Consider the following 27,055-nt stretch of genomic DNA (forward strand, 5'->3'; position numbering starts at 1 on the left):
AGAAAACTGAGGAAAATCACCTTAAAAAAAGTTTAACGGATCAATCCATCTGTTGCTTAGTATGGTGGTTGACATAGTAGTTGCTGAACAAACACTGTGAAAAAGATATATCTATTGAGCACATACTGTGTACTGAGCACTGTAGCGTGGCTCGGTGGAAAGAGCCCGGGCTTGGGAGTCAGAGGTCACGGGTTCGAATCCCTGCTCCACCACCTGTCAGCTGTGTGACTTCGGACAAGTCACTTCACTGGGCCTCAGTTCCCTCATCTGTAAAATGGGGATTAACTGTGAGCCTCACGTGGGACAACCTGATTACCCTGTACCTACCCCAGCGCTTAGAACAGTGCTCTGCACATAGTAAGCGCTTAACAGACACCAACATTATTATTACTAAGCATTCATTCAATCGCATTTATTGAGTGCTTCCTGTGTGCAGAGCACTGAACTAAGCATTTGGGAAACTTCAATACAACAGAGTTGCTAGATGTGCACACGAGGGTCTTACGGTCTGAAGCAATAGATTCATACACTTCTTAATTAACAGTATTTACTGAGCGCTTAGTGTGCGGTGCACTGTACTGGATGCTGTGGGGTGCTTTATTCAACCCCCCTTCCAGCCCCACCGCACCCAGGTCCATATCTGTAATTTTATTTATATTAATGTCTGTCTCCCCCTCTAGACTATAAGCTCGCTGTGGGCACGGGGAATGTGTCTGTCACAGCGTACTCTCCCAAGCGCTCAGTACGGCGTTCTGCACACCGTAGGCGCTCAATCGGTGACTGACTGATCGTGGGGCTCGCGAGAGACACGTTGAGGGAGGTTATCCTCACTCTGCTCCGCTCCCACCGAGCCACTCCCCGTCCCTCCATCTCGCCTGTCTCGCCGCTGCCCCCTCGTCCGCATCCTGCCTCTGACCCTTCATACCTCCCTCTGACCGCCCTCCCCTTCCTATCTGCCGGACGATCAACTCTCCTCACCTTCAAGACCTTGCTGAAATCACATCTCCTCTGAGAAGCCTTCCCCGCCTAAGCCCTCACTTCCTCCACTCCCTCTTCCTCCTGTGTCAACCACGCGCATTTGGATCTGTGTTTTTTAAGCCCTCCCGACATCCCGCTCCACCCTCAGCCCCACGGCATTTATATCCACAACAGGAATTTTCTTCTCCCCCCTACGGTATTTGTTAAGCGCTTTCTACGGGCCGGGCACTGTTCGGGTTGGACACGGCCCATGGCCCACATGGGGCTCACAGTCTTAACCCCCATTTTGCAGATGAGGTAACAGAGAAGTGAAGTCACTTGCCCAAGGTCATCCAGCAGACAAGTGGCAGAGTCGCCACTGGAACCTACATCTTTCTAGCTCCCAGGCCCGTGGTCTATCCACTGGTTTGCTACGAACACAGCACCCCAAAACAGACCCAAATTACCATAGGTTGGCAGCCTGCTGCCTTCCATTCTTCTACACTCCCAACCCACCCAGCTTCGGAGATCAGTCCATCCATCAGTGGGATTTATGGAACGCTTACTGGGTGCAGAGCACTGAGCCGAGCTCTCAGGAGTCAGAAGTGTGGCCGAACGGATAGAGCCCGGGCCCGGGAGTCAGAAGGACCCGGCTTCTAATCCTGGCTCCGGCCACTCGTCCGCTGGGCAAGTCCCTTCACTTCTCGGTGCCTCAGTGACCTCATCTGGAAAATGGGGATTAAGACGGTGGGACGGGGACTGCGTCCAAGGGACTAAAGCTTAGTATCTAGTGCCTGGCACATAAGTAGGCGCTTAAATACCACTATCATTATTATTATTATTATTTGCCGCCGGACCGATGACACCTCTGTTGGATGTTCTGTTGGAAGATGGGAGGAAGAACAGGGAAACCGAACACACCTCAGTGGGGTAGGAAGGATGTGGAATTAAAAAAATAAACTGGAAAAATAAATCACTGCAATCCATTTTGCAGGACCCACAGGGAGCAGTGCCTTTTCTTCTTGCACTATGTAGCCCCTGCTAAATATCTGGAAAAGGCTCAGTTCGGAAACGTGACGTTCTCTTTACTGATTCATTAACGGCTGTGTTCGAGAGCTTCTCTTTAAATAAGACTCGTTCAGTCGGCAGGAGACAAGCAGGATCCGATTACTGGGCCGAGGCGGAACGAGGGACTCGGGTTCCTGAGGGCAAACAAGGGTTGGAACAAACTCCCGGGAATGCACTCACTGTGTTCGCCGCAACTATTTACACCTAACGGGGTAGAGTTATTTGTAGAAACGATACGGTCGGATGGTACTTACTTTATCGACACAGTCATCAAAAAATGCCAAACTTGCATCTTTGTCACTGACAAAGGAACACTCCTCAATGAAACGAATAAACATTTGTGTTTTGGTCATCAAGGTATAGAATTTTTGCTGAGAGCGATCCCTGCTTTTTAAGAAACCTGTTGAACACGAATGCACAGAAAGTCAGGAGAACCAACGTTCACATCGCCTTTTTGAACGGAGCCCTAACACCGTTTCTGAAATGCTTCGGGCGTGCCTGTGCATCGCTGTGTCTATGTCAAAAGATAAGCCGCTCATCTACCAAACTCATTTTTTCTCTGCCTTACTTCTAGAGTGTACAGCTTGCCTATCTGTCAATTAAGATTTCCGATCCAAAGACCAAAACGACGGAAGGTTTATATGAAGACTTGGGTCCGTATTTCATCTGATTTGTTCATTTCATTACCGCCAAAGTGCCTGGGAGAACAGACACCGTAGAAATACGCTTCCAATTCCAGAACGTAAGTGTGCTCTGGTGTTCCGGAAGAGGAAATCGACATCCTAAAGGCGTGATCGATCAACTCCCGATATCATCAGAGACTCCGCGAGTGGAAGAGGTTACACCGACTTACCTTGGAGCTCGAAGAGAGAACTCGCATCTGTGGCGGTCTCAGATGGGGCTTGTGTTATTGGCCGTAGGAAAGACCGATAGCCTTTTAATATCGAGGCCATGAAACCCAAAAATGCTTCTTGGATCTCCATGTCTAACACGTGCAGCTTCTTTCCCAAGTTGAAATCACAGTCGTTCATTGCCAGATCCATTAATCCATCTTCCCTTGGTCTTTGCTGCACTGGAAACCAACTCCGTGTTAGTGCTCTCAAAATTTCAAGTTCAAAGGAGACACGACAGTGGTCACAGTGGAAGACAGTGGACGGCTCATATTCTACGTTTCGTTACGGGCGGGGAACGTGACCGCTTAATTCTGTTGTACTGCACTCTCCCAGGCACTGAGCACAGTGCTCGGTACGTAGTACGCGCTCCGAATATACCACTGATTGATCGACCGGTTGGCTCCATTTTGATTACAAGTTGGAGAAGCTGCCTCTCGGCTGTAGACCTTGGGCAAGTCACTTAACCTCTCAGGGTCTCATTTACCTCATCTGTAAAATGGGGATTAAGACCGTGAGCCCCACGTGGGTCGTGGACAGTGTCCAACCTAGTTAGCTGGGACCTACCCCAGCGCTTAATACAGTGCCTGGCACAGAGTAAGGGCTTAACAAATACCATTAAATAAAATAAAATAAATACCATTAAAAAAGAGAGTCAGTGTTCTCTATTTTAGATTTAGGAAGTGACTATTTTCATGGAAACACACCGCTTTAAAATCTACCCAAATTGTTCCTCCTTTGGAGTCAAACAGGCTTCCATTTTAGTTTGGAAATTCTGTTTCAGAAAAAAGTCTTCTATCACACAAAACAAAAAAGAATGCTCTTCTACAGGGACTGTACCCAGAGATGGAGAGGGAAAAATCTCCCATCTGAAATTTACTCTTAAAGGAAGAGGGCTCTGGAAAAACACTTAAATGTAGAAATGGCACTCTGCAATAAAGCCACCTATTCCCATGGCTCAGCTACAGGTTTCGTTCTCCTCTTGTTTCTGAGTTTCTCCCCCCCGCCCTTTATATTTCTCCCACTTCTAGAGTCAGACGACAGATTTGGGGGAGCCATTATAATACCCATGTGATCAGGCAAATACATTAGGATTAAAGCTCCTTGTCATCCTCTCTGGAACTCTGCCAGAAAACACTTTGCTTAATCCCTCCACTTAAATATGCCCCTGCCTAAATCCACTGCCATCTTGATTAGTATAATTTTGGCAAATCTCTATTCTGTGAACGCTTAAAGGTTTTAAGGGAATTTTCTCAAGATTCATTCTTGGAGCTGAAAGAATGCTAATGCCCTCCCAATCCAGACACTGCAATCACAATCGTTTTTAAAAGTTTTTTATTTTTTTCAGTAGACGTTGCCTTCAAGGTCAGTGATGTGAAGGCCCTAACGTTTTGGCGGACTAGTAAAAATAATGATAACAATCGTGGTATTTAAGCGCTTACTCTCTGTCAAATACTGTACTAAGCGCTGGGGTAGTTAGAAGATCATCAGGTCCCACCCGGGGCTCACAATTAAAGAAGGAGGGAGGACAGGTATTGAATCTCCATTTCGCCGATGAGGGAACTGAGACCCAGAGAAGTGAAGTGACTTGTCCAAGGTCACACGGCAGGAGAGTGGGCGGAGCCAGGATTAGAACCTAGGGTCTCTGACTCCCAGGCCCGGGCTCTTTCCGCTAGGCCACATGGGACTAAATATGTTAACTATGTAGTCAGTATGTATTCTGAGTAGAAAAATACAAAAGTAAATCTACCTACAAAAACGAGCCCAATCAATCAGAACTAGTTTTGGAACAATGAAGCTTGTATAAAATACCTCCGATTTATTCACTTACATTTGGCCAGTTGCTGATGCAAACTGTTCAGTGTATTCATCAGATTTTTGCAAGGTTTCTTGGGGAGAATCTTCCAGGCAATATTTTTCTTGTCTCCAATTCTAGAATGACAAATTAACAACACGGTTTACTAGGTATATTACTTTTTTCTTCTTAAACGATATCTGTTTAGTGCTTACTCGGTGCCAGGCATTGTACTAAGCGCTGGGGTAGACACGAGGTTAACTAAGTTGGACGCAGCCCATGTCCCACCTGGGGCTCACGGTCTTAATCCCATTTTACAGATGAGGAAACTGAGGGGCAGAGAAGAGATGTGACTTGCCCAAGGTCACACAGCAGATGAGTGGCAGAGCTGGGATTAGAATCCAGGCCCTGGCTCTATCCACTAGGTCAGGCTGCTTCACTGCACTTGGCTACTTTCAGAATGGTTCCCTGTTGCATGGGGAAAAAATGGGAGGGAGAAAACCAAGGTTGCACAAATAAAATCCCATATATGAAGAATCTGTGTGTGGCAACAAAAGAAAAACACTCTGAAGTGAAATTGGTCTTTTCTGATTTGGTATTAAAATACCATCCTTCTCATTGACTACCTTCATATTGCGAGTTCATCATTCCCTCCTTCGAATCACATGCTCCACAAGACGTCTAATCCGAACAGGTTCTCTTCCCTTCCCCTTTCTCTTCCCGCACCTCCCTCCCGCCCCCCCATTCCCAGCATCCCCTCGGAAGTGCCGCGTCCCCCGAGGACTTAATTCACAATTCCACAGTCTTCCCTCCATGTGCACTTATGAACACACCTTCCCTACTCTATCACCTCTGCATTAACTCACAGCCAGATGCCCCTTTTCTCCCTCCTCCTACTGGATCATTTTTCTACAAAAAACATTCACGCTTCCCCACTCGTCAGGAACCTCCAGGGGTTGCCCATCCACCTCGGCGTCACATAGAAACTCCTCGACCTCAGCTTTAAAGCAGTCCATCACCTTGTCCCCACCTCACCTCTCTGCTCTTCTACCCCAACCCAGCCCCCACACTTTGCTCCTCTGATGGCAACCTACTCGCCGTACCTCGATCTCGCCTATCTCGCCGCCGACCTCTCGCCCACATCCGGCCTCTGGCCTGGAACGCCCCCCCTCTTTGCATTTGACAGACCTTCATTCTCCTCGCTTCAGAGCCTTACTGTAGGCCCATCTCCTCCCGGAGGCCTTCCTAAGGAGGCCTAAGCCCTCCTTTCCCCTTGTTCCACTCTCTTCTGCATCGCCCTGATTTGCTCCCTTTATTCACGCCCCTTCAGCCCCTCAGCACTTATTCATTCATTCAGTCGTATTATTAAGCACTTACCGGGTGCAGAGCACTGCACTAAACACTTGGAAAAGTACAACAATAAACAGTGACTTTCCCCGCCCATAACGAGCTCACAGTCTGGGGAGGGAGACAGATATCGATACACATAAAATTATTATACTTATGTCCGTATCTGTAATTTATTTATTTCTATTAATGTTTGTCTCCCCCCCCATTGACTGATTTCAAGGAAAAAACCAGTACTTTCATATCCATTTGACTAGTCTTTCTTTGGGGTAAAAACTCCTGACTGCGCCCATCCCCTGGAAAATGACCATATCCCCTCCTCTCAGGAAGTCTAGTCAATTCAAAAAAACACTTAATACTAACTGTGGTGTGTATCCAGTGCTTACTATGCGCTAAGCACTGTACTAAGTGCTGAGGCAGATATAACGTCATCTGACCCCACTCGGGGCTCTCAGTCCCTGCAGGAGCGAGAGCGGGTACCGAATCCCCATTCTGCAGATGAGGCAACCGAGGCGCAGGCCCAACGTCATCCAGCAGACGAGTGGAGGGGCCGGATTCGAACCCGGGTTGTCTGACTCCCAGGCCCGGGCCCTTCCCGTCAGAACACGGTGCTTCCCCCCCCAGTGATCTGTTAGACGTCGGAATCAAATCAGATCGATCTAATATTATCAGTTTTGAAGCTTTACGAGTAAATGTCATCACTGAACTTGTTGCTCTTACGGGAAAAATCAAACCCAACAAACTCCCTTTGCCAGCCGAAGAGCCCATGCTGCTAAAATCCAAAGGAGCTCGTTTCAGCTCGGGATGTTCATTCATTCATTCATTCATTCAATAGTATTTATTGAGCGCTTACTATGTGCAGAGCACTGTACTAAGCGCTTGGGATGAACAAGTCGGCAACAGATAGAGACGGTCCCTGCCGTTTGACGGGCTTACGGTCTAATCGGGGAGACGGACAGACGAGAACGATGGCGATGAACAGCGTCGAGGGGAAGAACATCTCGTAAAAACCGATGGCGACTAAATAGAATCGAGGCGATGTACAATTCATTAACAAAATAAATAGGGTAACGAAAATATATACAGTTGAGCGGACGAGTACAGTGCTGTGGGGATGGGAAGGGAGAGGTGGAGGAGCAGAGGGAAAAGGGGAAAATGAGGCTTTAGCTGCGGAGAGGTAAAGGGGGGATGGCAGAGGGAGTAGAGGGGGAAGAGGAGCTCAGTCTGGGAACGCCTCTTGGAGGAGGTGAGTTTTAAGTAGGGTTTTGAAGAGGGAAAGAGAATCAGTTTGGCGGAGGTGAGGAGGGAGGGCGTTCCGGGACCGCGGGAGGACGTGACCCGGGGGTCAACGGCGGGATAGGCGAGACCGAGGGACGGTGAGGAGGTGGGCGGCGGAGGAGCGGAGCGTGTGGGGTGGGCGGTAGAAAGAGAGAAGGGAGGAGAGGTAGGAAGGGGCAAGGTGATGGAGAGCCTCAAAGCCTAGAGTGAGGAGTTTTTGTTCGGAGCGGAGGTCGATAGGCAACCACTGGAGTCGCTTAAGAAGGGGAGTGACATGCCCAGATCGTTTCTGCGGGAAGATGAGCCGGGCAGCGGAGTGAAGAATAGACCGGAGCGGGGCGAGAGAGGAGGAAGGGAGGTCAGAGAGAAGGCTGACACAGTAGTCTAGCCGGGATATAACGAGAGCCCGTAATAGTAAGGATGTTGAGATGGGAACTCTACCTTCCTCTTCCTGCGAACCTCCACGTGACTCAGTTTTAAACAAAGGACTTTTTCAAAACCGTTAAACTCAAAACTTAGAGAACACGCAATATCCCTCTATTAAAAAGGGGTGCTGTCCGCGTTTGTGCTCTGCCGTGTGTCCGATCTGTAATTTATTTTATTGTCTGTCTCCCTCCTGGAGGACAGGGTTTGTGTCTCCCAATTCTACTGGACGGCCCTCTCCCAAGCGATTAGCACAGTGCCCCACGTGCAGTAAGCGCTCAGTGGAGAGAGCACGGGCTTGGGAGTCGGAGGCTATGGGTTTGAATCCCGGCTCTGCCACTTGGCGGCTTTATGACCGTGGGCAAGTCACTTCTCTGGGCCTCAGTTACCTCATCTGTAAAATGGGGATGAAGACAGCCCCACGTGGGACAACCTGAATACCCTGTATCTCCCCCAGTGCTTAGAACAGTCCTCTGCACATAGTAAGCGCTTAACAAATACCAACATTATTATTATTATTATTATTATTAGAAGGGGGGAGACAGGTATCAAAACAAGTAAACAGGCATCAAGAGCATCGATATAAATAAATGGAATTACAGACATATGCGCATCATTAATCAAATAAATGGAACCGTAAATACGTCCATATATACGCAAGCGCTGTGGGAGAGCAGAGGGAGGGAGTCGGGGCGATGGGGAGGGGAGGAGGAGTGGAGGAAAAGCGGGGGGCTTCGTCTGGGAAGGCCTCCTGGAGCGCTCCCTGGATACCATCGGCAGACTGGTATCAGCGCTTAGTACAGTACTCCGCGCGCAGTAAGCGCTCAATAAATACTATTGAATGACTACCGTAACCCCGAGGAATAATGAATTGGCGGGTACTTACTGAGAGATGGTGTTGGTGTCTAGGTCGACGCAGCTAACGTCTGCAGGGGGATCGTAGAGATCGAAGTATCGCGAATCGATCCCCACTATGAAGGGGCACGGTGCACTCAACACATCTGCTAATGCCAGGGGGCAAAGAGGAACATACGGACAGGGCCAGTGGAAAGGAAATATCATCTTGGGATCAAAACAGAGACATTAGGACATTCAGACGACCGGCACCAAGACGTGGTCCGTGAGGACGGAAGACATTCGAACACGCATTTTTAACTTCCGACGGGGTACGGGACGGGAATCAGACGCGGGCCGGGAGATTTCGGGAGCTACTGCAACGGAAAGAGACTCTGGGGATTTTCTCCGGCCCGGGGGTAGATCCGTCGTCTCGGGCCTCCAGGACGGCCCAAGGGCGCGGATCTCCAACGCTTCCGGGGAGTCGGTCTGAGGTCGACCTTGAGCTCTTTCAGTTACGGAAATCAACACGGCTAAGGGCCGAAGCTGCTCCCGGAGAAAGACGGTTACTCACGGAGACCAGGGCCTCGGTCACGCTGGTGAGGACGGAAGGCCGGAGGGAGTGGATGAGGATTTTATGTTCCGTCACTGCGAACACCAGGAGGGTCACGGCGTTCTCGGGGCCGAGGTTCTGCAGTAGTGTTGAAAATCTGCCTCCGCTATAAACCGGACAGAGATATCGGAGCACCGAATATTTAAGGATTCAAAACCCCACCTGACAATGAACGTTACCAAAGATTTATCGTTACGTCGAGTCTTAAATCGGACGGGGCTCCTCTAACCCTGAAGTTATCGACAAAGTTATCGAGAAGCAAAGTTGCCCAGCGGATAGAGTCCGGGCCCGGGAGTAGGAAGGACCTGGGCTCCGACCCCGGCTCCGCCACTCGTCAGCTAGGTGTCCCCGGGCAAGTCGCTCCCCTTCTCTGGGCCTCGGTTCCCTCATCTGTAAAACGGGGGTTAAGGCTGCCGCGCGAGGGACGGGGACGGTGTCCGACCTCATCACCTCGAGTCTACCCCAGAAATTCTGTACGGTGCCTGGCACAGAGCAAGTGCTTAAATACCAGAAAACCCCCCACCAAAAACGTACAAATCTAAGGAACGCCCTCGCTGGGTCAGACCGATGACAGAATTTGCTCTCAGATGGCGGAGAGCCAAGGACGCTTGGGAGAAATCCGGGACCCGAGTTCTAATTCTGACTTCACCTCTTGTCTGCCGTATGACCTGGGCAAGTCGCTTCACTTCCCTGTGCCTCAGTTACCTCATCTCTAAAATGGGGATTAAGACAATGAACCCCACGTGGGACACGGACTGTGTGTAACCTGATTAGCTACCCCGGGGCTTGGTACAGTGCTCAGCCCATAGTAAGCACTTAACAGATTCCATTAAAAAAAGATAATCATGTAGCGGTTTGTCCTGAGCAACCATGCTAATGGTTGGGTCATTTAACAACCAATCCTACACCGGCCCTCTCTATCCTCGACTTTCCCACTCGTTCACGGATTTGGATAAATGGTCCTCGAACCTTCTGATGCGTTTCCAGCTAGCACAGCTTCCCCAGGCTGACCGGGTGGCAAAGCGTGAGACAGGCCCCTCCACTTGGGGAAGGACGCACCGGGGCTCACCTTCACTTGCTCAGTTGCACATATTGAGCGCCTACTGTGTGCAAAGCACTGTACTCGGCGCTTGGGAGAGCACGATCAACCCTGGCCACGACGAACTCGCGGTCTAGATCCCAATCGAATCGGTCACGATCGGATCCGACTCCTCCCTCGCTCCTCAGAAGCCTCAACGTCGTCTCTGCACCCCCAGAAGTGCAGGGGGTGGGAGGGAAGGACGACCTCTCCCCGGGCCCAGGCTCTGATTCAGAACCGTCGCTCGCCGCCGGTCACTCCCCGCCTTTATAAACAGGCGTCTGGTCGGTAATGAAACCGGAATAGCTAGGACACAGGCAAGGGAGACTGGCGGTTTGCACCGATGTGTGCACCTGGGCGCGTACCCGCTCGTGTACGTGCGGCTCCTTCGGACTCCCGGGGGCCCGCTGTTATCCGTACTCCGGCCCGAGGTCTCTGCACAGGGAGCTCGGGGCTCCCTTTAGGAAGGATGATGGGAGGTGGGTGGTTCAGTCCATCAGTGGTATTTTACGGGTCGGAGCTACCGAGTCTACTGAACTGCCCTCACCCAAGAGCTTAGCGCCGTGCTCCGGAATCAGAGGACGTGGGTTCTAATCCCGCCTCCGCCACCTGTCGCCTGAGTGACCTTGGGCAGGGCACTTCACTTCTCCGTGCCTCGGTGACCTCATCTGCAAAATGGGGATTGAAAGCGTGAGCCCCACGTGGGACAACCTGATTACCCTGCATCGACTCCAGCGCTTAGAACAGTGCTTGGCACATAGTAAGCGCTCAGCAGATACCACGATTATTATACCCCGGAGCGAACGCGCGTTCACCGGGCACCGAGCAAGTCGCCCGCCGTGTCTTGGGATTTTGATAGCCTCTCTGCCCCCTTCTCACGCTGGGGGTGGGGGAAGGGAGGGCCAAAATCAAGTTCGAGAGAAACAATGCAATCCTCTGATTTCAAAAAGCCCTCCATTCTGCAGCGCTGTTTTTGACTGGGCAGGGATAAATTGTGGCTTTGTGTCTTTAAAAAAACAGAACGGTCTCATGGATGCTGTGAAACAAAGTGCTCTATTTAGAACGGGAATACTTGGTGATGGGCAGCAAAGACCTAGCCTACAAAGGAAACCCTAATTGGATATGGCACTCTGCCCGTTTCAAAAATAACACGGGATTGAAATGTAACAAGTTTTGTTCCGTTAACCGTTTAGCGCCGTCTTTTTTTTTTTTAAATGGTATTCGATAAGCGCTTAGTATGTGTCAGGTACTGTTCTAAGCACCGGGGTCGATACCAGGTAAGCGGGTGGGACCCAAAGCCGGTCCCACACAAGGGCTCACCGTCTTAATCCCCGTTTTCCAGGTTCATTCATTCGATCGAATCTGTTGAGCATTTACTGTGTACTAGGCGCTCGTGTGAGAATGATATAACGATAAGCAGACACCTTCCCTGCCCTTAAGGTCTAGAGGACGAGCTTAGGGCCTAGAGGAGGTATGAGGGAACTGAGGCACAGAGAAGTGACGTGACTCACCCAAAGTCTCACAGCAGGCAATTGGCAGAACCAATTTATTTACAAATTGCACTCTTAAAACGCGGCCACTTGAGCCCTGCCCCGTAACTTCACCCTCCTCGCTAGGGTCTCCCCATCACCGGCTTCCCCTCAGCCCCCCAGCACTTATGCATATATCCTTAAACCCTATTGCTTCCCCCTACCCGCAATTTATTTTAATATCTGTCTCCTCTCTAGATTAGTAGCTTCTTGAGCGTAGGGACCTGTTATACTCTCTCCAACTTTTAGTACAGTGCTCTGCACAGGGTAAGCGCTCGATGGACATTACTGATCGACTGGGAGGAGACTCGCATATGGGTGGGTGGGAGGGCAGAGTGAGAGACAGGCAGGAGAAGGGGGTTGGGGGGCAAGGCCTCGATGCTCCGCTGGGTTCCCATGGGGTGTGCCTTGGGGACACGCCTGAGGACACCGTGGCCCAGCCCCTGAGCCATTCCACCTCGTAAGGCGGGTTGCACACGAAATGGAAAGCACTTAACGCTGGATTTCTCCGAGTGGCGTCTCCGACCCTAAACACCGAGTAACAGCCGGGTGCCGTAAATTAAGGGTCACGTAAACGCCGACGATCCTTACAATAACGCTCTCCTCCCTCAAAAGACTCTCTCACACACACCCCTTTTCCCCCACACCTTCTCCCTCCACACACACAAACACCCCTCCCCACATAATCAATGCAATTTTCCTTCGGTCCGGCGCCACGTAACAACTTAATTATACCGTGACTACTAACGGGGTATTAAAAAACTAAAGTGCCCCTGCCCTCCGAATTTCAAGAAAACAGAACCAACGTGCTTATTTTTCCTCAAATGTGGTGCTACAGTTATAATCATTTTAGAAGTCTCATTTTAATATTCTTAATTTCATTTTACTTTAGTCTCGGAACATACTGACTGCTCTAAATATTCTTGTGGAAATGGCTTCGGTAAAACTGGAATTCAATCTGGACTATTTTAAGGTTTGAAGTGTGAAGTATTTCCAAGAAAAGTGGGGGGACACTCTAGACCAGCAGGAACTAAAGCAGCGTGGCTCAGTGGAAAAAGCCCGGGCTTGGGAGTCAGAGGTCATGGGTTCAAATCCCGGCTCTGCCACTTGGCAGCTGTGTGACTTTGGGCAAGTCACTTCACTTCTCTATGCCTCGGTTACCTCCTCTGTCAAATGGGGATTAACTGTGAGCCTCACGTAGGGCAACCTGATTACCCTGTATCTACTCCAGTGCTTAGAACAGTGCTCTGCACATAGTAAGCGCTTAACACCATTATTATTATTAAAAGAGCGCCAGAGGACTCCGAATGTCAGGGAGAAAATATGCGAGTGGACGCAAACGATTAGAGTACATTCGGTTAGGAGGTTGGCAAGGTACCCAGACCTTTTATTCTCTTCAAACAGGATCTTCCAGAACTCATGAAATAATTCCTTTTCGCACTTTTGTGATATCTTTTAGGGGAGTAATTAAATTTCAGTAAGTCCCCACACACTCTTTACTCTCAGATGGTCTCGGCCCCTACCAAGGGTTCAGAAAACATTTTTTTGTCCTTAGGTTTTTTAAAAAAATTGAAAGGGTAAAATTGTTCACAGTCAAACTTGCACTGGGTAATCGGTCTGTCGTATTCGTGGAGCACTTACTGTGTGCAGAGCACTGTACTAGACACTTGGCAGAGTACACTATAACAGAGTCGGTAGACCGCAATCCCCACCCCCAACAAGCTCACAGTCTACAGGGGGAGATGGGCAATAAGGTAAATAGATTAAATTACGGATACGGACAGTGCTGCGGGGCCGAGGGAGGGCTGCAAAAACGTGCAAATTCAAGTGCACGGGCGACGCGCGAGGCAGTGGGAGAAGAGGAAATGAAGGCTTAGTCGGGGAAGGTCTCTTAGAGGAGATGTGACTTTAGTAAGGCTTTGAACGTGGGGAGAGCGATCATCTGTCAGATATGAAGGGACGGGGAGAGCTCCAAGCCAGAGATCGAAGTACAGCGAGTAGGTTGGTATTAAAGGAGCGAAAGAGTTTGTAGTAAGAAATCAGGGATGTGAGGTAGGAGGGGGTAAAATGATTGAGCGTTTTAGTGCCGACGGTAAGGAATTCCTGTTTGACGCAGAGGTGGATGGGCAGCAACTGGAGGCGGGGGAAACACGGACCCAACGTTTCTGTAGAAAAATGATCCGGGCAGCAGAGCGAAGGATGGATTGAAGCTGGGAGAGACGGGAGGCAGGGAGGTCAGGAAGGAAGCTGATGGGGTAATCGAGGCGGGACAGGATAAATGCTTGGATTAACGAGGTAACGGTTTGGATGGAGAGGAAAGGGCAGATTTTAGCGATGTGGTGAAGGTTGAACCTATAGGATCTGGTGACATACTGAATGAGAAAGATGAGTCGAGGATAACGCTAAGGTAACGGACTTGTGAGACGGGGAAGATGGTGGTGGCGTCTATAGTGATGGGAAAGTCGGGGGAGGGCAGGGTTTGGGTGGGAAGATGAGAAGGTCTTTTGGGACATGTTAAGTTGAGGTGTCGGCAGGACATCCAAGTAGAGATGTCCTGAAGGCAGGAGGAGATACATGACTGCAGAGAAGGAGAGATATCGGGGCTGAGAAGCAACGTGGCCTAGCGGATAGAGCACGGGCCTGGGAGTCAAAAGGACCTGGGTTCTAGGCTCGACTCCACCATTTGTCTGCTGTGTGACCTTGGGCAAGTCACTTAACTTCTCTGTCCCTCAGTTACCTCACCTGTAAAATGGGGGTTACGACTGTGAGCCCCATGTGGGACAAGGACTATGTCCAACCTGATCACTTTGTATCTACCCCAGCTTAGAACAGTGCCGGTCACATAGTAAGCACTTAACAAAATACAATTTTTAAAAAAAAGGCTGGAGACGAAGATTTGGGAATCATCCACATAGAATCGGTAGTTGAAGCCTGCTGGGAAAGATGGGAGAGCTAAATAAGGGACAGGAAGAGGGAGGAAAGGAGAGGAGCTTCTCCTTTTCCGACAGGAGTGGAAGAAATGTGAATTGTACATCTCCAACTCACCAGAGCAGACCACCAAAAGAGATCAGAATGGATTTCACTGATTTCGCTGTACTGACCTGATTTGCGATCACCGATTTTGTTTGAAAGATTTTAACAATTCTTGATTTTCCAAACCAAACTGGGATCACAAATGGTCAACTGACGTTTCCACGTTCAAATGAAATAAACGTAAATCTCAAGCCTGGGACCTGTCACCCTGGATGAAGACTTGTATTAAAGCTTCCTGATGGAATAGAGCGGAAAGAGGTACTTCTAGACCATTTCTAAGGTGCTGCCAATCCAACAAAAAAAAGGGCGGGAATGGTTGTGCAAAATTCTATAGTGGGTGCTTGCTGAAGCTTCTCATTTTACTTCAAAAGCTAAAATTATTTTTATACGCGCATAAGATCTGAATAATTGGCACTGATAGTTTGAAAATGAAACAGTTAACATGAATTTCTTCACAATTCTCCCCCGCCCCCACCCCTCCCACACCCCAAGAATGAGCAGCTTCCCTTCGAGACGAACGGATTTGAAAATTATGCCAAAATCTGATTTTACTTGCCTCAGAGGAAGAGGTGAAGACACTGGCTGACTGAGGATTAAGTTATCATGAGGGGATAACTAGGAAAAAAAAAATATAAAACACATAATGAATCCTTCGTACAGGACAAATTCATTCTCAAGATATAAGACGACCCTCAGCGTGCTAGGACAAATTTTTAATGAGTCACCTTTCTGCAAAGATATACGCTCGAGATGGCGAATTTGCAAGGTCCATTTAACAGTCAGAACGGTCGGGGACTCAGTCGACGGGTTCTTTCCTTAACCCAAGTCTCTGTGGGTCCCGCGCAAGCTTGGGCCTTGTACCACACGCCCCTAACTGGGAGTCGGTTCATCGCTTCAAGCCAAAGTGACATCGGCAAGCCTCTCTCTGTTCCTTCCATTCTGCTCCCAGTTATTACCTTCTTATGGATCGGTTCTCTTCCCCCGCTTCCGAGTCTTCCTCCTCCTCCCTCACCTCCGACCCCGCGCTCACGGTGGTCCCCTGGCCCGGATCTCCCCAAATTTGTCACGCCGCAATAGCCTTCCTTAAAACGCCACCTCTTCCAGGAAGCCTTCCCAATTAGTTCCCTCCGCCCAAGTCACGCCGATCCGACAGCCGTCCTCAACGCTCGCGTTATTATACTCCATCCCCATCTCTGAGGTATAAATAGTCTATGATACATTCCGCTACTTGTCATTATTTCATCCTGACATTTCCACCACTTATCTTCCCTCTTCTCCCCGCTTCCACTGTTTATAAATCGTTTTTGATTGCCTTTCCCATTAGCCCTCTGAGGGCAAAGGGCATGTCTTTGGCTGGTGGGCTACTCTCCCAAGCGCTCAGCACGTGCTCCACAAATACCACCGATCGATCAATCGCTAGAGTCGACCGATACGGCCAAAAACGACAGCCTGCTACCGAGAGGCATCGCGGCCTAATGGATAGAGCCCGGGCCTGGGAGTCAGAAGGACCTGGGTTCTAATGCCGGCTCCACCACTTGCCTCCTGGGTGACCCTGGGCAAGTCACTTCGTTTCTCTGGGCCTCAGTTACCTCATCCATAAAATGGGGATGATAATAATAATAATTTCGGCTTTGTTAAGCGCTTAATATGTGCCGAGCACCGTTCTAAGCAAGCGATGGGGTAGATATAGGGTAATCGGGATTAGGACCGTTATCCCCACGTGGGACGAGGACTGTGTTCCAACCTGATTTCCTTGTATCTACCCCCAGCGCTCAAAACAGCGACTGGCATAATATACGCGCTTAACAGATTCCCAAAAGAAAAAGACCCAAAGGAGGAAATGGAACCTGGAACATTGACTTGTTTCTGTAAATCCAGAAAATGACCCCCTGAAATGTCTTAGGGTTGAATCCTCGCTCTAAAGGCTCAGGGAAGCAGCTGTGAAATTTAATCTACCTCAAGCCTGAAAAGAGCTATCTTTGCGATTAAAAATTACTGCTCTTGAACGAGAAAGCATTCTTGACTCGATGTTCTGAACAGCCAAAAGCAAACTCTTACCTGAACCAATATCCGTGGCCTCTGAGGAGATGGAAAAGGAACTTTATGCATAAAATGGGAAACGTGTCTAAAGAAAAAGAATAAGAAAAAAAAATCACTCAACGAAACAGACGATCCATTTCTATTTGGAGGAAGACAACAAAAAGGGAAGCAGGGTGGCCTACTGGAAAGAACATGGGCCTGGGAGTCAGAGGTCCTGGGTTCTAATCCCAGCTCCTGCCACTTGTCTGCTGTGTGACCTTGGGCAAGTCAATTCACTTCTCTTTGCCCCAGTTCCTTCATGTGAAAAATGGTGATCGAGACTACGAGCCCCACGTGGGACAGGGACTGTGTCCCACCTGATTTACTTGTATCCACCCCAGCGCTTACCACAGTGCCTGGCACATAATAAGCGCTTAACAAATTCCCTGATGATTATTATTAATGCCTGTTCTCCCTCCTTCTTCGACTGGGAGCCCCCACTTGGGACCTGATGATGTTGTATCTACCCCAGCGCACAGTGCGGAGCTTGGCACGTAGTAAGTGCTTAACGAATACCCCAAGTGTCATTATTATCAGATCCACTAGCGGCATTTATTGAGCGCCCACTTCGATCAACTGTATTTATCGAGCGCTCACCATCTACGACAAAGCTGGTGGACACGTTTCCTGCCTCCGAGGAGCTTAACGGTCTAGAGGGAACCGGGGAGTGCGGAATAAAGGCGAGACACTGCTAGAAGGTATCACATTCTTTTTCAGTTGAAAAAAATCAATCAGTGGAAATTTACTGAGTGCTCACTGTGTGCAAGCAGTGCTCTGCACATAGTGAGCACTCAATAAATCCGATTGAATGAATGAATGAATGCAGAACACTTACTAATCCCTCGGGAGAGGGTGATAGGAAACAGATGCTTTCTAAAAATACGGTACCCTGAGAGCCGAATTCGCTCTCACCACCGCACTCGGAACGCAGGAACTACGGACGCTTGCCAACCTGGAGCCACCATGTCCCCACGGGGTCTGGGCGGGGCAGGGGGCTTCTCGGACCCGCAACAGAGAAGCAGCGTGGCCTAGTGGATAGAGCCCAGGCCCGGGAGTCAGAAGGACCTGGGTTCTAGTCCCGGCTCCACCAGCTGTCTGTGCGACCTTGGGCAAGTCACTTCACTTCTCTGGGCCTAGTTACCTCATCTAATTATAACAGTAATTGTGGTATTCATATGCTTACTACGTGCCAGGCACTGTACTAAGCGCTAGCGTGGATACGAACAAATCGGGTTGGACACGGTCCCTGTCCCACGTGGGGCTCCCAGTCTCAATCTCCATTTTACAGATGAGGGCACTGAGGCACAGACAAGGGAAGTGACTTGCCCAGGGTCACACAGCAGACAGGTGGCGGAGCCGAGATCAGAACCCATGACATTCTGACTCCCAGGCCCGGGCTGGATCCACTAGGCCACGCTGCTTCTCATCGGTCAAATGGGGATGAAGACTGTGAACCCCATGTGGGACAGGGACTGCGTCCAACCTGTATCAATTAACTCAACTCCAAGGTTTGGTATAGTGCGTGGCACATGGTAAGCGCTCAACAGATACCATTTAAAAAAAAAAAATTCAGGTCCACCTCCCCGATGCCTGCTTGTATGTCCTTATATCTTTCTGCCCCTTGGTTTATTGATGCTTTGAATTTTTTTTTAAAGTGCTTCCATCGTCTGTGCCTTGTCTATAATTCCTCTTTTCTCTGGGTCGTTTCCCTCCCCGACCTGGAGTGTGAGAACAGGGACTGGGCCTGAATTCACTTGGTTCGTACCCATCAAAGGGCTCGTCCCAGTGCTCTGCCCATAGCAAACGCTCAATAAAGACCATCGCTACCACCGTTATGAAAGAAATGGGACTTAGAAATCATATTCTACCACTTTCGATCCTCCTACCGCACTCGAGGCTAAAAGGTTTATTTTAATATCGTTTCCGCCATTAAAGAGTTCTTTGCAAAATCTTGCTTCCCGTCTCAAAGAGAGTGCCTTTTCCGTTCCAGGGCCATACTGACCCGGACTGATAACGCTCCGTTACGTTTTTCAAGTTCTCGGGGGATCCCTCTCTTCCCTCCGTGCCACTCGACCGACGGCAGACCGCAAACCCGAGAAGACCGCAAACCAGTTCCCCAGATGTCAGCCCGAGGGGTCCTCCGACTTACTTCTCGATCGGTAGAACGTGGGGTCCGGAAATGGAGTAACGGTACAGAAAGGTAAGAAACTTCTTGAAGGCCTCAAAGAAAGGCCAGTGAGAAAGAAGGCAGATGCACTTGTTCGTGTGAACGGCCTGGGAGCCGTCCGACTTCCCGTCGGCCGGTGGTGCTAATCCCAGATGGGACCGCTGTTTTTCTGTGAGATTCTCCTCAGGGTACGATTCATAGAACTGAATAGCAGCGCCATATACCTGCAGACGGCAACGGTTTCTGTTTTTAACACGGGGATCCACATATTCTTTAATCCCTGCTAACTCCTACAGTGTTCAGGGTGAATTAAAGCAAAATATATGGATAGTTCAATCGCTCTGGATTCGTTTGTAGAAATTATGATGGCTCTCCCGGCACGGAGAGGCGCTCATGGCCGCATAGAATTTAACAGACCTTAGTTTCACTCTCTCACATTCGTCACGAATCAATCCATCAATCAATGGCTTTTATTATTAATAATAATAATAATAATGTTGGTATTTGTTAAGCGCTATGTGCAGAGCACTGTTCTAAGCGCTGGGGCAGATACAGGGTAATCAGGTTGTCCCGTGTGAGGCTCACAGTCTTCATCCCCATTTTACAGATGAGGTAACGGAGGGGAAGAGAAATGAAGTGACTTGCCCACAGTCACCCAGCTGACTAGCTGCAGAGTCAGAATTCGAACCCATGACCACCGACTCCCAAGCCCGTGCTCTTTCCACTGAGCTGCACACCTGAGCACTGAACGGAGAAGAAGCGCGGCCTAGTGGAACGAGTCCGGGGCCAGGAGTCAGGGGACTTGGATTCTAATTCCTGCCACTCGCCTGCTGTGTGACCTTGGGCAAGTGACCTCACTTTTCACTTTAAGCCATATAAAAACCCACAGTCCCATAAACGAGCCAATCATTTCTATCCTATTCAAGTGTTTGCTTTCTGGGAGATCTCACTCCTACTGGATATTCTGACAACTGCTTTCCGACCCTCTTTCCAATGCAGAGAAGCAGCAGAGTGGCCTAGTGAATTCAGCACGGAGCCCGGGAGTCAGAAGGGCCTGGGTTCTAATCCCAGCGCCGCCACCTGTCTGTGTGACTTTGGGCAAGTCACTTGACTCGCCTGGGCCTCCGTGACTTCACCTGCAAAACGGGGACAAAGACTATAAGCCCCACGTGGGACGGGGATCGGGTCCAACCTGAAAAATCTGTATCAACCCCAGCGCTTAGTAGAGATCCCGTGGGAGAGGGTGACCTGGTGGGCTCCTCGGCCCCCACCAACTGCTAAAGTAGTATCTTAAAAAACAAAACAAACAAACCCCCAAATAACCATGCGAACACTTCACTTGTCGGTATCACCGTTAGGCTACTTTAGTACCTTTTCAGCTGAGGCTCCAGTTAACACGAACGTGGAGAAAACGGGAAGAGGGTATTTGCTGTCCGCCGGCCAGCATTCGATGGTTGCCCCCATGGGGAGGCAAAAGAGAGGGACGGATTCCGGTAGCGGGAAGGATTCGTAATCTTCTTCGGGATACCTGCATATTAAACCTACGAGGGAAAAAAGTCAGGCCGCTTACCGCCGAGTAAGAAATTCTCCCTACGGCTCAGCAGCCGGTCGGAATGGGGAGCGGGCAGAGCTCTGGACGAGGACCCTGATAATCGCGACCGTGAATCGACGTGCTCCTCCCCGCCGAGGAACTTCCAAGCTTACGGGGGACACGTGCCCATCTACATCCCCCTTCCCGGCCCCGGAGCGCTCGAGTCCATATCTGTGATGTATTTATTTATACGAATGTCTGCCTCTACCACTCTGTAAGCTCGCCGTGGGCAGGGATTGTGTCTGTTTATTGTTCTACTGTCCTCTCCCAAGTGCGTAGGACAGTGCTTCGCCCACAGTAAGCGCTCAACAAATAATGCGATCGAATGACTGACCTATACAAAGCAGTTCAAACGCATAGGGGCAGGGTAGCCGAGCTGGGAGAACAGGTGAGATGGCCGGTTTCTTTCTGGCTGACAAAATGCTAGTTTGTTTTATGATACTTTTTAAGAGCTTACTACCTATGTGTCAAACACTGTTCTAAGTGCTGGGGTAAGCACTTTTTTTTTTTTTCGGAGTCTGCCCTCTCCTACCTAGACCGGGAGATCCTTTTTGGGGCAGAAACCCTATCGGAATGGGAAGCAGGATCACCGAGTGGAAGGATCACAGGCCTGGGAGTCGGGGGACCGGAGTTCTAATCCCAGCTCCGCTATTTATACCTGCTGGGCGACCTTGGATGAGTCACTTGGCTTCTCGGGCCCTCAGATCCCTCATCTGCAAATTAGGGATTCAAAACCTGTCCTTTCTCCTGCTTAGGCTGCGAGCCCCATGAGGGAGCTGATCATCCTGTAATAATAACAACGTTGGTATTTGTTAATCGCTTAATATGTGCAGAGCACTGTTCTAAGCGCTGGGGGAGACAGAGGGTAACCAGGTTGTCCCACGTGAGGCTCACAGTTAATCCCCATTTTACAGATGAGGTCACTGAGGCACAGAGCAGTGAAGTGACTTGCCCACAGTCACACAGCTGACAAGTGGCAGATCCACGATTCAAACCCATGACCTCGCACTCCCAAGCCCGGGCTCTCTCCATTGAGCTACGCTGTATCTACCTCAGTGCTCAGTACAGTGCTTGGCACATAATCAGTGCTTACCAAGCACCGCGATTATTATCACCGTGTATTTTACCCTAGCGCTCGGCACCTAGTACCCACTTAATAAATACAACTATTATTATTTTGCATGTACCCCGGCGCTCAGCCCCTGGCAAGCCCTTGGCAAATACCGTTATCAACTAGCATTCCATCTCATTTCCCTCCGGCCTCACCCAAAGGGGAAGGCAGGGAAACGAAAGCCGGCCACCCACCACGAGCCCCAAGCTACAACAGGTGGCAGAAACGTGGGGTAGGGCAGCTGCAGAGAGCGCCGTTACGCACCGAGCGCAGGCAGCTGACGCGTCCGTGTGTTCCCGCGGTCATCGAGGACCGGACCATTCTCCCCAGTCCTCTAGATTGTGAGCTCGTTGTGGGCAGGGAATATATCCATCCACTCTGTCGTATATTGTCCCCTCCCAAGTGCTCAGGACATGGTGAGTACTCAATAAATACCACTGATTGTTAGACTTTAAGCTCGCTGTGGGCAGGGAATGTGTCTACCAATTCTTGTACTCTTCTCTCCCAAGCTCTGAATACAGTCAATCAGTCAACCGTATTTACCGAGCACCTACTGTGTGCAGAGCACTGAACTACGTGCTTGGGAGACTCCTCATGTGAGATCTTGTATCTCCCCCAGCGCTTAGAACGATGCTCGGCACATGGTGAGTGCCTAACAAATACCATCATCATCATCATCATTATTACAACGTAACAGTGCTGCTCTGCACGCCATAAGCGCTCGATAAATACCACCGATTGTTAGGCTATAAACTCTTTGTGGGCAGGGAGTCTGTCTACCGACGCTGTCGTGCTGCCCTCTCCCAAGCACTCAGAGTGTTCTGCACCCTGTAAGCAGCATTGATTTATTTGCCCTGGGCTGCTTGGAAAATCTTGGCTGCTTTTTTGTTTTCTTAAACAGGTGCTCAAGTTCAATGTTCATTTCACTCGCTCTGCCCAAAGCTCAGAGAGAGGGATGAGCCGCCGAGGCCCGTTACCCAGTTTTCTATTAACCGCTTGACTTTCCCCTCCCCGCGAGCCCTGATTACGGGCAGGCAAAACATCAAAGGGAGCGCAAATATCGATGGCGTGACAGAACAAGGCAAACAAAACCGGGTTCCCAAAACGCGCTCCTCTGTATTTTACCATTCGGGTTAAAAGCTGGCCCAATTTACCCGCTACTGAAATACGCGCGAAAGCTGTAAAATACTCACCGGCTTTATAAGATATGGTGTTGGTCTTGGCCACAGACTTCTTGTAGCATAGGTATACTGCGGATCCCCACTACGAGAGAGACGTTGGAAAAAGAACAGTGACTTCGCCTTTTGGAAAACGAGGGCTCGTGGGCGGTTCCCCAGTCCGCTACCTAATATTCCACGGCAAGTTTTCCTCTGTTAGCTTTTTCTAGCATCGCCTCGGCAGTTTCACTGAATCGCAACCCGCCATTTTGCAGGCAACCAAATGTGAAATGAAACCTTTTTTTTCCCCGAACTTCCTGGCTCCTGATCTTCCCTTAGATTGCCACGTTAACTGAACGATACATTTTAGAGACAAAAATAGCGTCTGCCCACAACAATCTAGCTTTCAAGATCCAAACCTAGAGGAGCGATGACATACGACCACGTGGAAGGAATCGCAAAGGAAAAAAGCAAGTTCCCTTTCGGATGGAAAAAACAAAAGCACTGAGGTGTTGAAGTGTGCATATTAAGACGCTGGAAGCGACTTCAATGGCGGATATACCATGAAACCAAATCTGTCACTAGATTCAGGGAGACGAGTCGGCAGATGTTAGGTTGCAAAACAGTACTCTGGAAATTGGTGTTCATCACTATGGTACCGATGTAAACGGGTCTTCTGCTTTTGCTTTTCCTGCCGACGGTCCTCAGTTCAAAAATAATCTCTACTATCACGCTTCGGTGGCTTTATCTGTATCTACACATGCTGACCCTTGATGTGAAAGAAGATTTTGAACCAGACTTACCTGGTGGGGTGGGTGTGAGAGTGCGGGCGTAAATTAAACACTGGCTCAGTGATATTTACCGAGTGCACACCACTGTACTAAGCGCTTGGCAGAAGACAATGTAACAGAACAACCCTGCCCACATCGAGCTTGCCATCTACCCTGCTGGGCCTCCTCCTCTCCACATTAGACATCCACTAGATTCAGCAACACCGGTGCTCAAAACCTCTGCTCACTGAGTTACTTCTCTCCCCTTCTCGTCCTCTCCCAAGCGCTCAGTACAGTGCTCTGCACATAGTAAGCGCTCGATAAATACCACTGATTGACTGTTTGCCTGATTCCTGTGGTCAACCTCAACAAAGCAGCCTAGTTACCCCTACTGGAGGCCAACAGGGTCTACCACACCACATTCTCCCAGTGCCTTTTCCAAACTTCTTGCTCTGTGGACCGCTCTGACGGACTGCAACACGAGTGGGTTCCAGAGAAGCGGCCCAGGGCTATTCACAGTAGCCCCCCAACCCCTCTACCCCCAAAGCCCAAGCCTTGTTCTCCCTATACATGGCACCTGGAAGACTACTATATCAGAAACCCTGGGCAAGAGAGGATGGGGTTGCATTGTTTAGCCCAGGTTAAATTTACCGGCCCCTGCTTGTACTTGGTAAACTCTGAATCCTGATCACGGGGAAGATAAATCCAAAGGCCTGAGGAAATCCCACACCGTTTCAATAGGCCATATTTTGAATATTCATTTTCATGAGGGCCCAGCGGCTGATTTTCTTTTGGGCCTGGCCTAATTTCTTTAGGAGCCTGAAGCGAAAAGCCCATGCCAATTAATATTATTATCACCACTAACGGTGTTATCATTACCATCAATATCATTATTACTAATAACAATATTAATTAATGGTAATAATAATGATGTTGGCATTTGTTAAGCGCTTACTATGTGTAAAACACTGTTCTAAGCGCCGGGAGGGATACAAGGTCATCGGGTTATCCCATGTGGGGCTCACACTCTTACTCCCCATTTTACAGATGAGGGAACTGAGGCCCAGAGAAGTCAGGTAACTTGCCCAAAGCCACACAGCTGACAAGCGGCAGAGCCGGGATTTGAATCCATGATCTCCGACTCCCCAGCCCGTGATCTTTCCACTGAGCCACGCTGCTTCTGCCCTGGGATAGTTACAAGTCCATTAGGTTGGGCGCAGTCCCTGTACCATAAGGGAGGCTCACAATCTAAGAAGGAGGGAGAACAGGTATTGAATCCTCATTTTACAGATGAGGAAATTGAGGCCCAGAGAAGTGAAATGACCGGCCCAAGGTCATACTGCAGGCAGGGGACAGAGCTGGGATTAGAACCCAGGTCCTCTGATTCCCAGGCCCGGGCTCTTCCCCACCTTGGCTTGGGCAAAGTATAAGAACTTATCTCATCACCGTCTTCGGAGAGAGGCTGCCCCAAACTGCTCGCTATGAAAATAAAATGACTCTTTTCTACCTGACCACTTTCACTTATAAGCTTGGAGGATTTAATGGCTTCTCCCCGCCACAACCCCAACATTTTTCAACCTGAGAGCAGATCAGGTCCTTTTCTCTCGACCTAAACTCTTGTCACTAGTTTGAAAACTGGGTTGATGCAACAAAGATGCCTCGGTGGCTGCTTTCAGAGGAACAAAGCGCGAGCGTCAGGACTGAAGCAATCTATTCCAAACAGCTAAATGAAAAGGGAAGCATTGCTTCACGCGGAAAGGGGGAACATGTGGAAGTCATCAGCACAGGAAGCTGTGCGGTCTCCAAGTGTCAGCGGGTTTAAGGGGGATTGGAGAAATTAACGGGGCCGGCCGGTCCCTAACGGAATCCTAGCAGGGATGCCGGCGACGAGGAGGGGGACGAGAAGGCTGGTGGGGCGGTATCGGCTACCAGAGGCAACCATCACAAGGCTCCTGCAAGCATCTCGTTGCCACCGAGAAGGCAGAAAACTCATCTGCCCCGCAAACTGCTTCTCTTATATATTTCTCACATTTTCTTTTATGGTATCGGTTAGGCGTTTACTACGTGCCAGACGGATACAAGCTAATCAGGTCGGACACAGTCCAGGTTCCATGAGGGCTCACGGTCTTCCTCCCCGTATTATAGATGAGGTCACCGAGGCCCAGAGAGGCGAAGCCACTTGCCCGAGGTCACGCCGCAGCCAACCGGCGGAGCTGGAACAAGGACCCAGGTCTGCTGGTTCCCAGGCCCGGGCTCCATCCGCTAGGTCACGCTGCTTCCCTGCCTAACGGGGAACAGACCGGTTTGTGGTTTCTCTATCACGACGTACCCCGAAGCTCAACTTGTCCTTCCCCGCCAGGTTCTCCTCAGAGGGTTACATTTCGTTCGCTGTAAAAAACGGTGGTTCAGGACCCGCCTTTCTTAAATTCCCATCTACAGCTCCAAAGGAGAGAAACTCCACATGAGATGCAAAGGACAATTCGGGAAGAAAGAGGACGCGGCTCTGCCTCGGAAGGGGAACGGGCACGTCCAAATTCTCTGAAGAGAATAACCGGGCTTTTTTCTTCCCCAAAAGAAAAAGGCAACGGCACACCTGGTCTCAGATCGTCAGTCCTAATTTGGCGGGGGCGGGGAGGTGGAGTGGGCCCCAACTTCCTGACTGCGGTTCTCGATACCACAGTACATTTATGAATAAGAGCGGGAGGGCAGACTCTTAACAGCAGCAATGGTGAGAAACCCGAGCCGGGAGGAAAGAGAAAAAAGAGAGAGCGATTGGTTGCTGGGAAGCGCCCCGAGACCCACTGGCTTCGGCTGGCTGCATTAATGTCAGCGAGGCCGAGAGAAACAGAAGTGGAAAAAACCAGAAGCGGTAATATAGAGACAGAAACTTCCCCTAAGTGGTCCATTTCTTCTCTCCTCCCCCGAGGGCCCGCCTTGAGCGGGGCTGTGGCAGAGGAGTAGGTGTTAGGGAATAGGAATAGTCGGAATTATTACGGCGGAGGGCCCCAGGTACGGGTCACTGGTAGCTTATGCTCAAATCAGAACTGCATGGACAGATCAGCAGGTTGGGAGTGCGTTTGCTTGGGATTAGTGCTTTCTCTACGTGTACAAGCCCTCAACTGCAAGCACCGATTATTTTTAATGGTGTTTGTTAAGCGCTTACTCTGTGCCAGGCACTGTACTAAGCACTGGGATAGAAATATGTTAATTGGGATGGGCACGGCCCCTGTCTTACATGGGGCTAACAGTCACCAACCCCATTTTCCAATAATAATAATCGTGGTACTCAAACTCTCACTACATGCCAGGCACCGTACTTAGCGCTAGGATGGGTC

The 27,055-nt window shown here is 49.8% G+C and overlaps 1 protein-coding gene across 9 annotated transcripts in view; it reads right to left on the bottom strand.

Annotated features, from left to right (window-relative positions):
• Nucleotides 1–27,055, bottom strand: part of DENND4A (DENN domain containing 4A) — an 89,810-nt gene that overhangs the window by 34,539 nt on the left and 28,216 nt on the right. For all 9 annotated transcript variants that reach the window (XM_029066479.2, XM_029066478.2, XM_029066476.2 and 6 more), the window contains 10 exons: nt 22,987–23,056; nt 20,463–20,632; nt 19,074–19,315; nt 16,904–16,970; nt 15,402–15,460; nt 9,167–9,311; nt 8,645–8,820; nt 4,747–4,847; nt 2,879–3,097; nt 2,280–2,425 (listed from right to left, as the gene is read on the bottom strand). In XM_029066479.2, coding sequence (XP_028922312.1) covers nt 2,280–2,425; nt 2,879–3,097; nt 4,747–4,847; nt 8,645–8,820; nt 9,167–9,311; nt 15,402–15,460; nt 16,904–16,970; nt 19,074–19,315; nt 20,463–20,632; nt 22,987–23,056 — 1,395 coding nt within the window. The remainder of the gene's footprint in view (nt 1–2,279; nt 2,426–2,878; nt 3,098–4,746; nt 4,848–8,644; nt 8,821–9,166; nt 9,312–15,401; nt 15,461–16,903; nt 16,971–19,073; nt 19,316–20,462; nt 20,633–22,986; nt 23,057–27,055) is intronic.

Source organism: Ornithorhynchus anatinus, chromosome 5, assembly GCF_004115215.2.
Source record: "Ornithorhynchus anatinus isolate Pmale09 chromosome 5, mOrnAna1.pri.v4, whole genome shotgun sequence".
NCBI lineage: Eukaryota > Metazoa > Chordata > Mammalia > Monotremata > Ornithorhynchidae > Ornithorhynchus > Ornithorhynchus anatinus.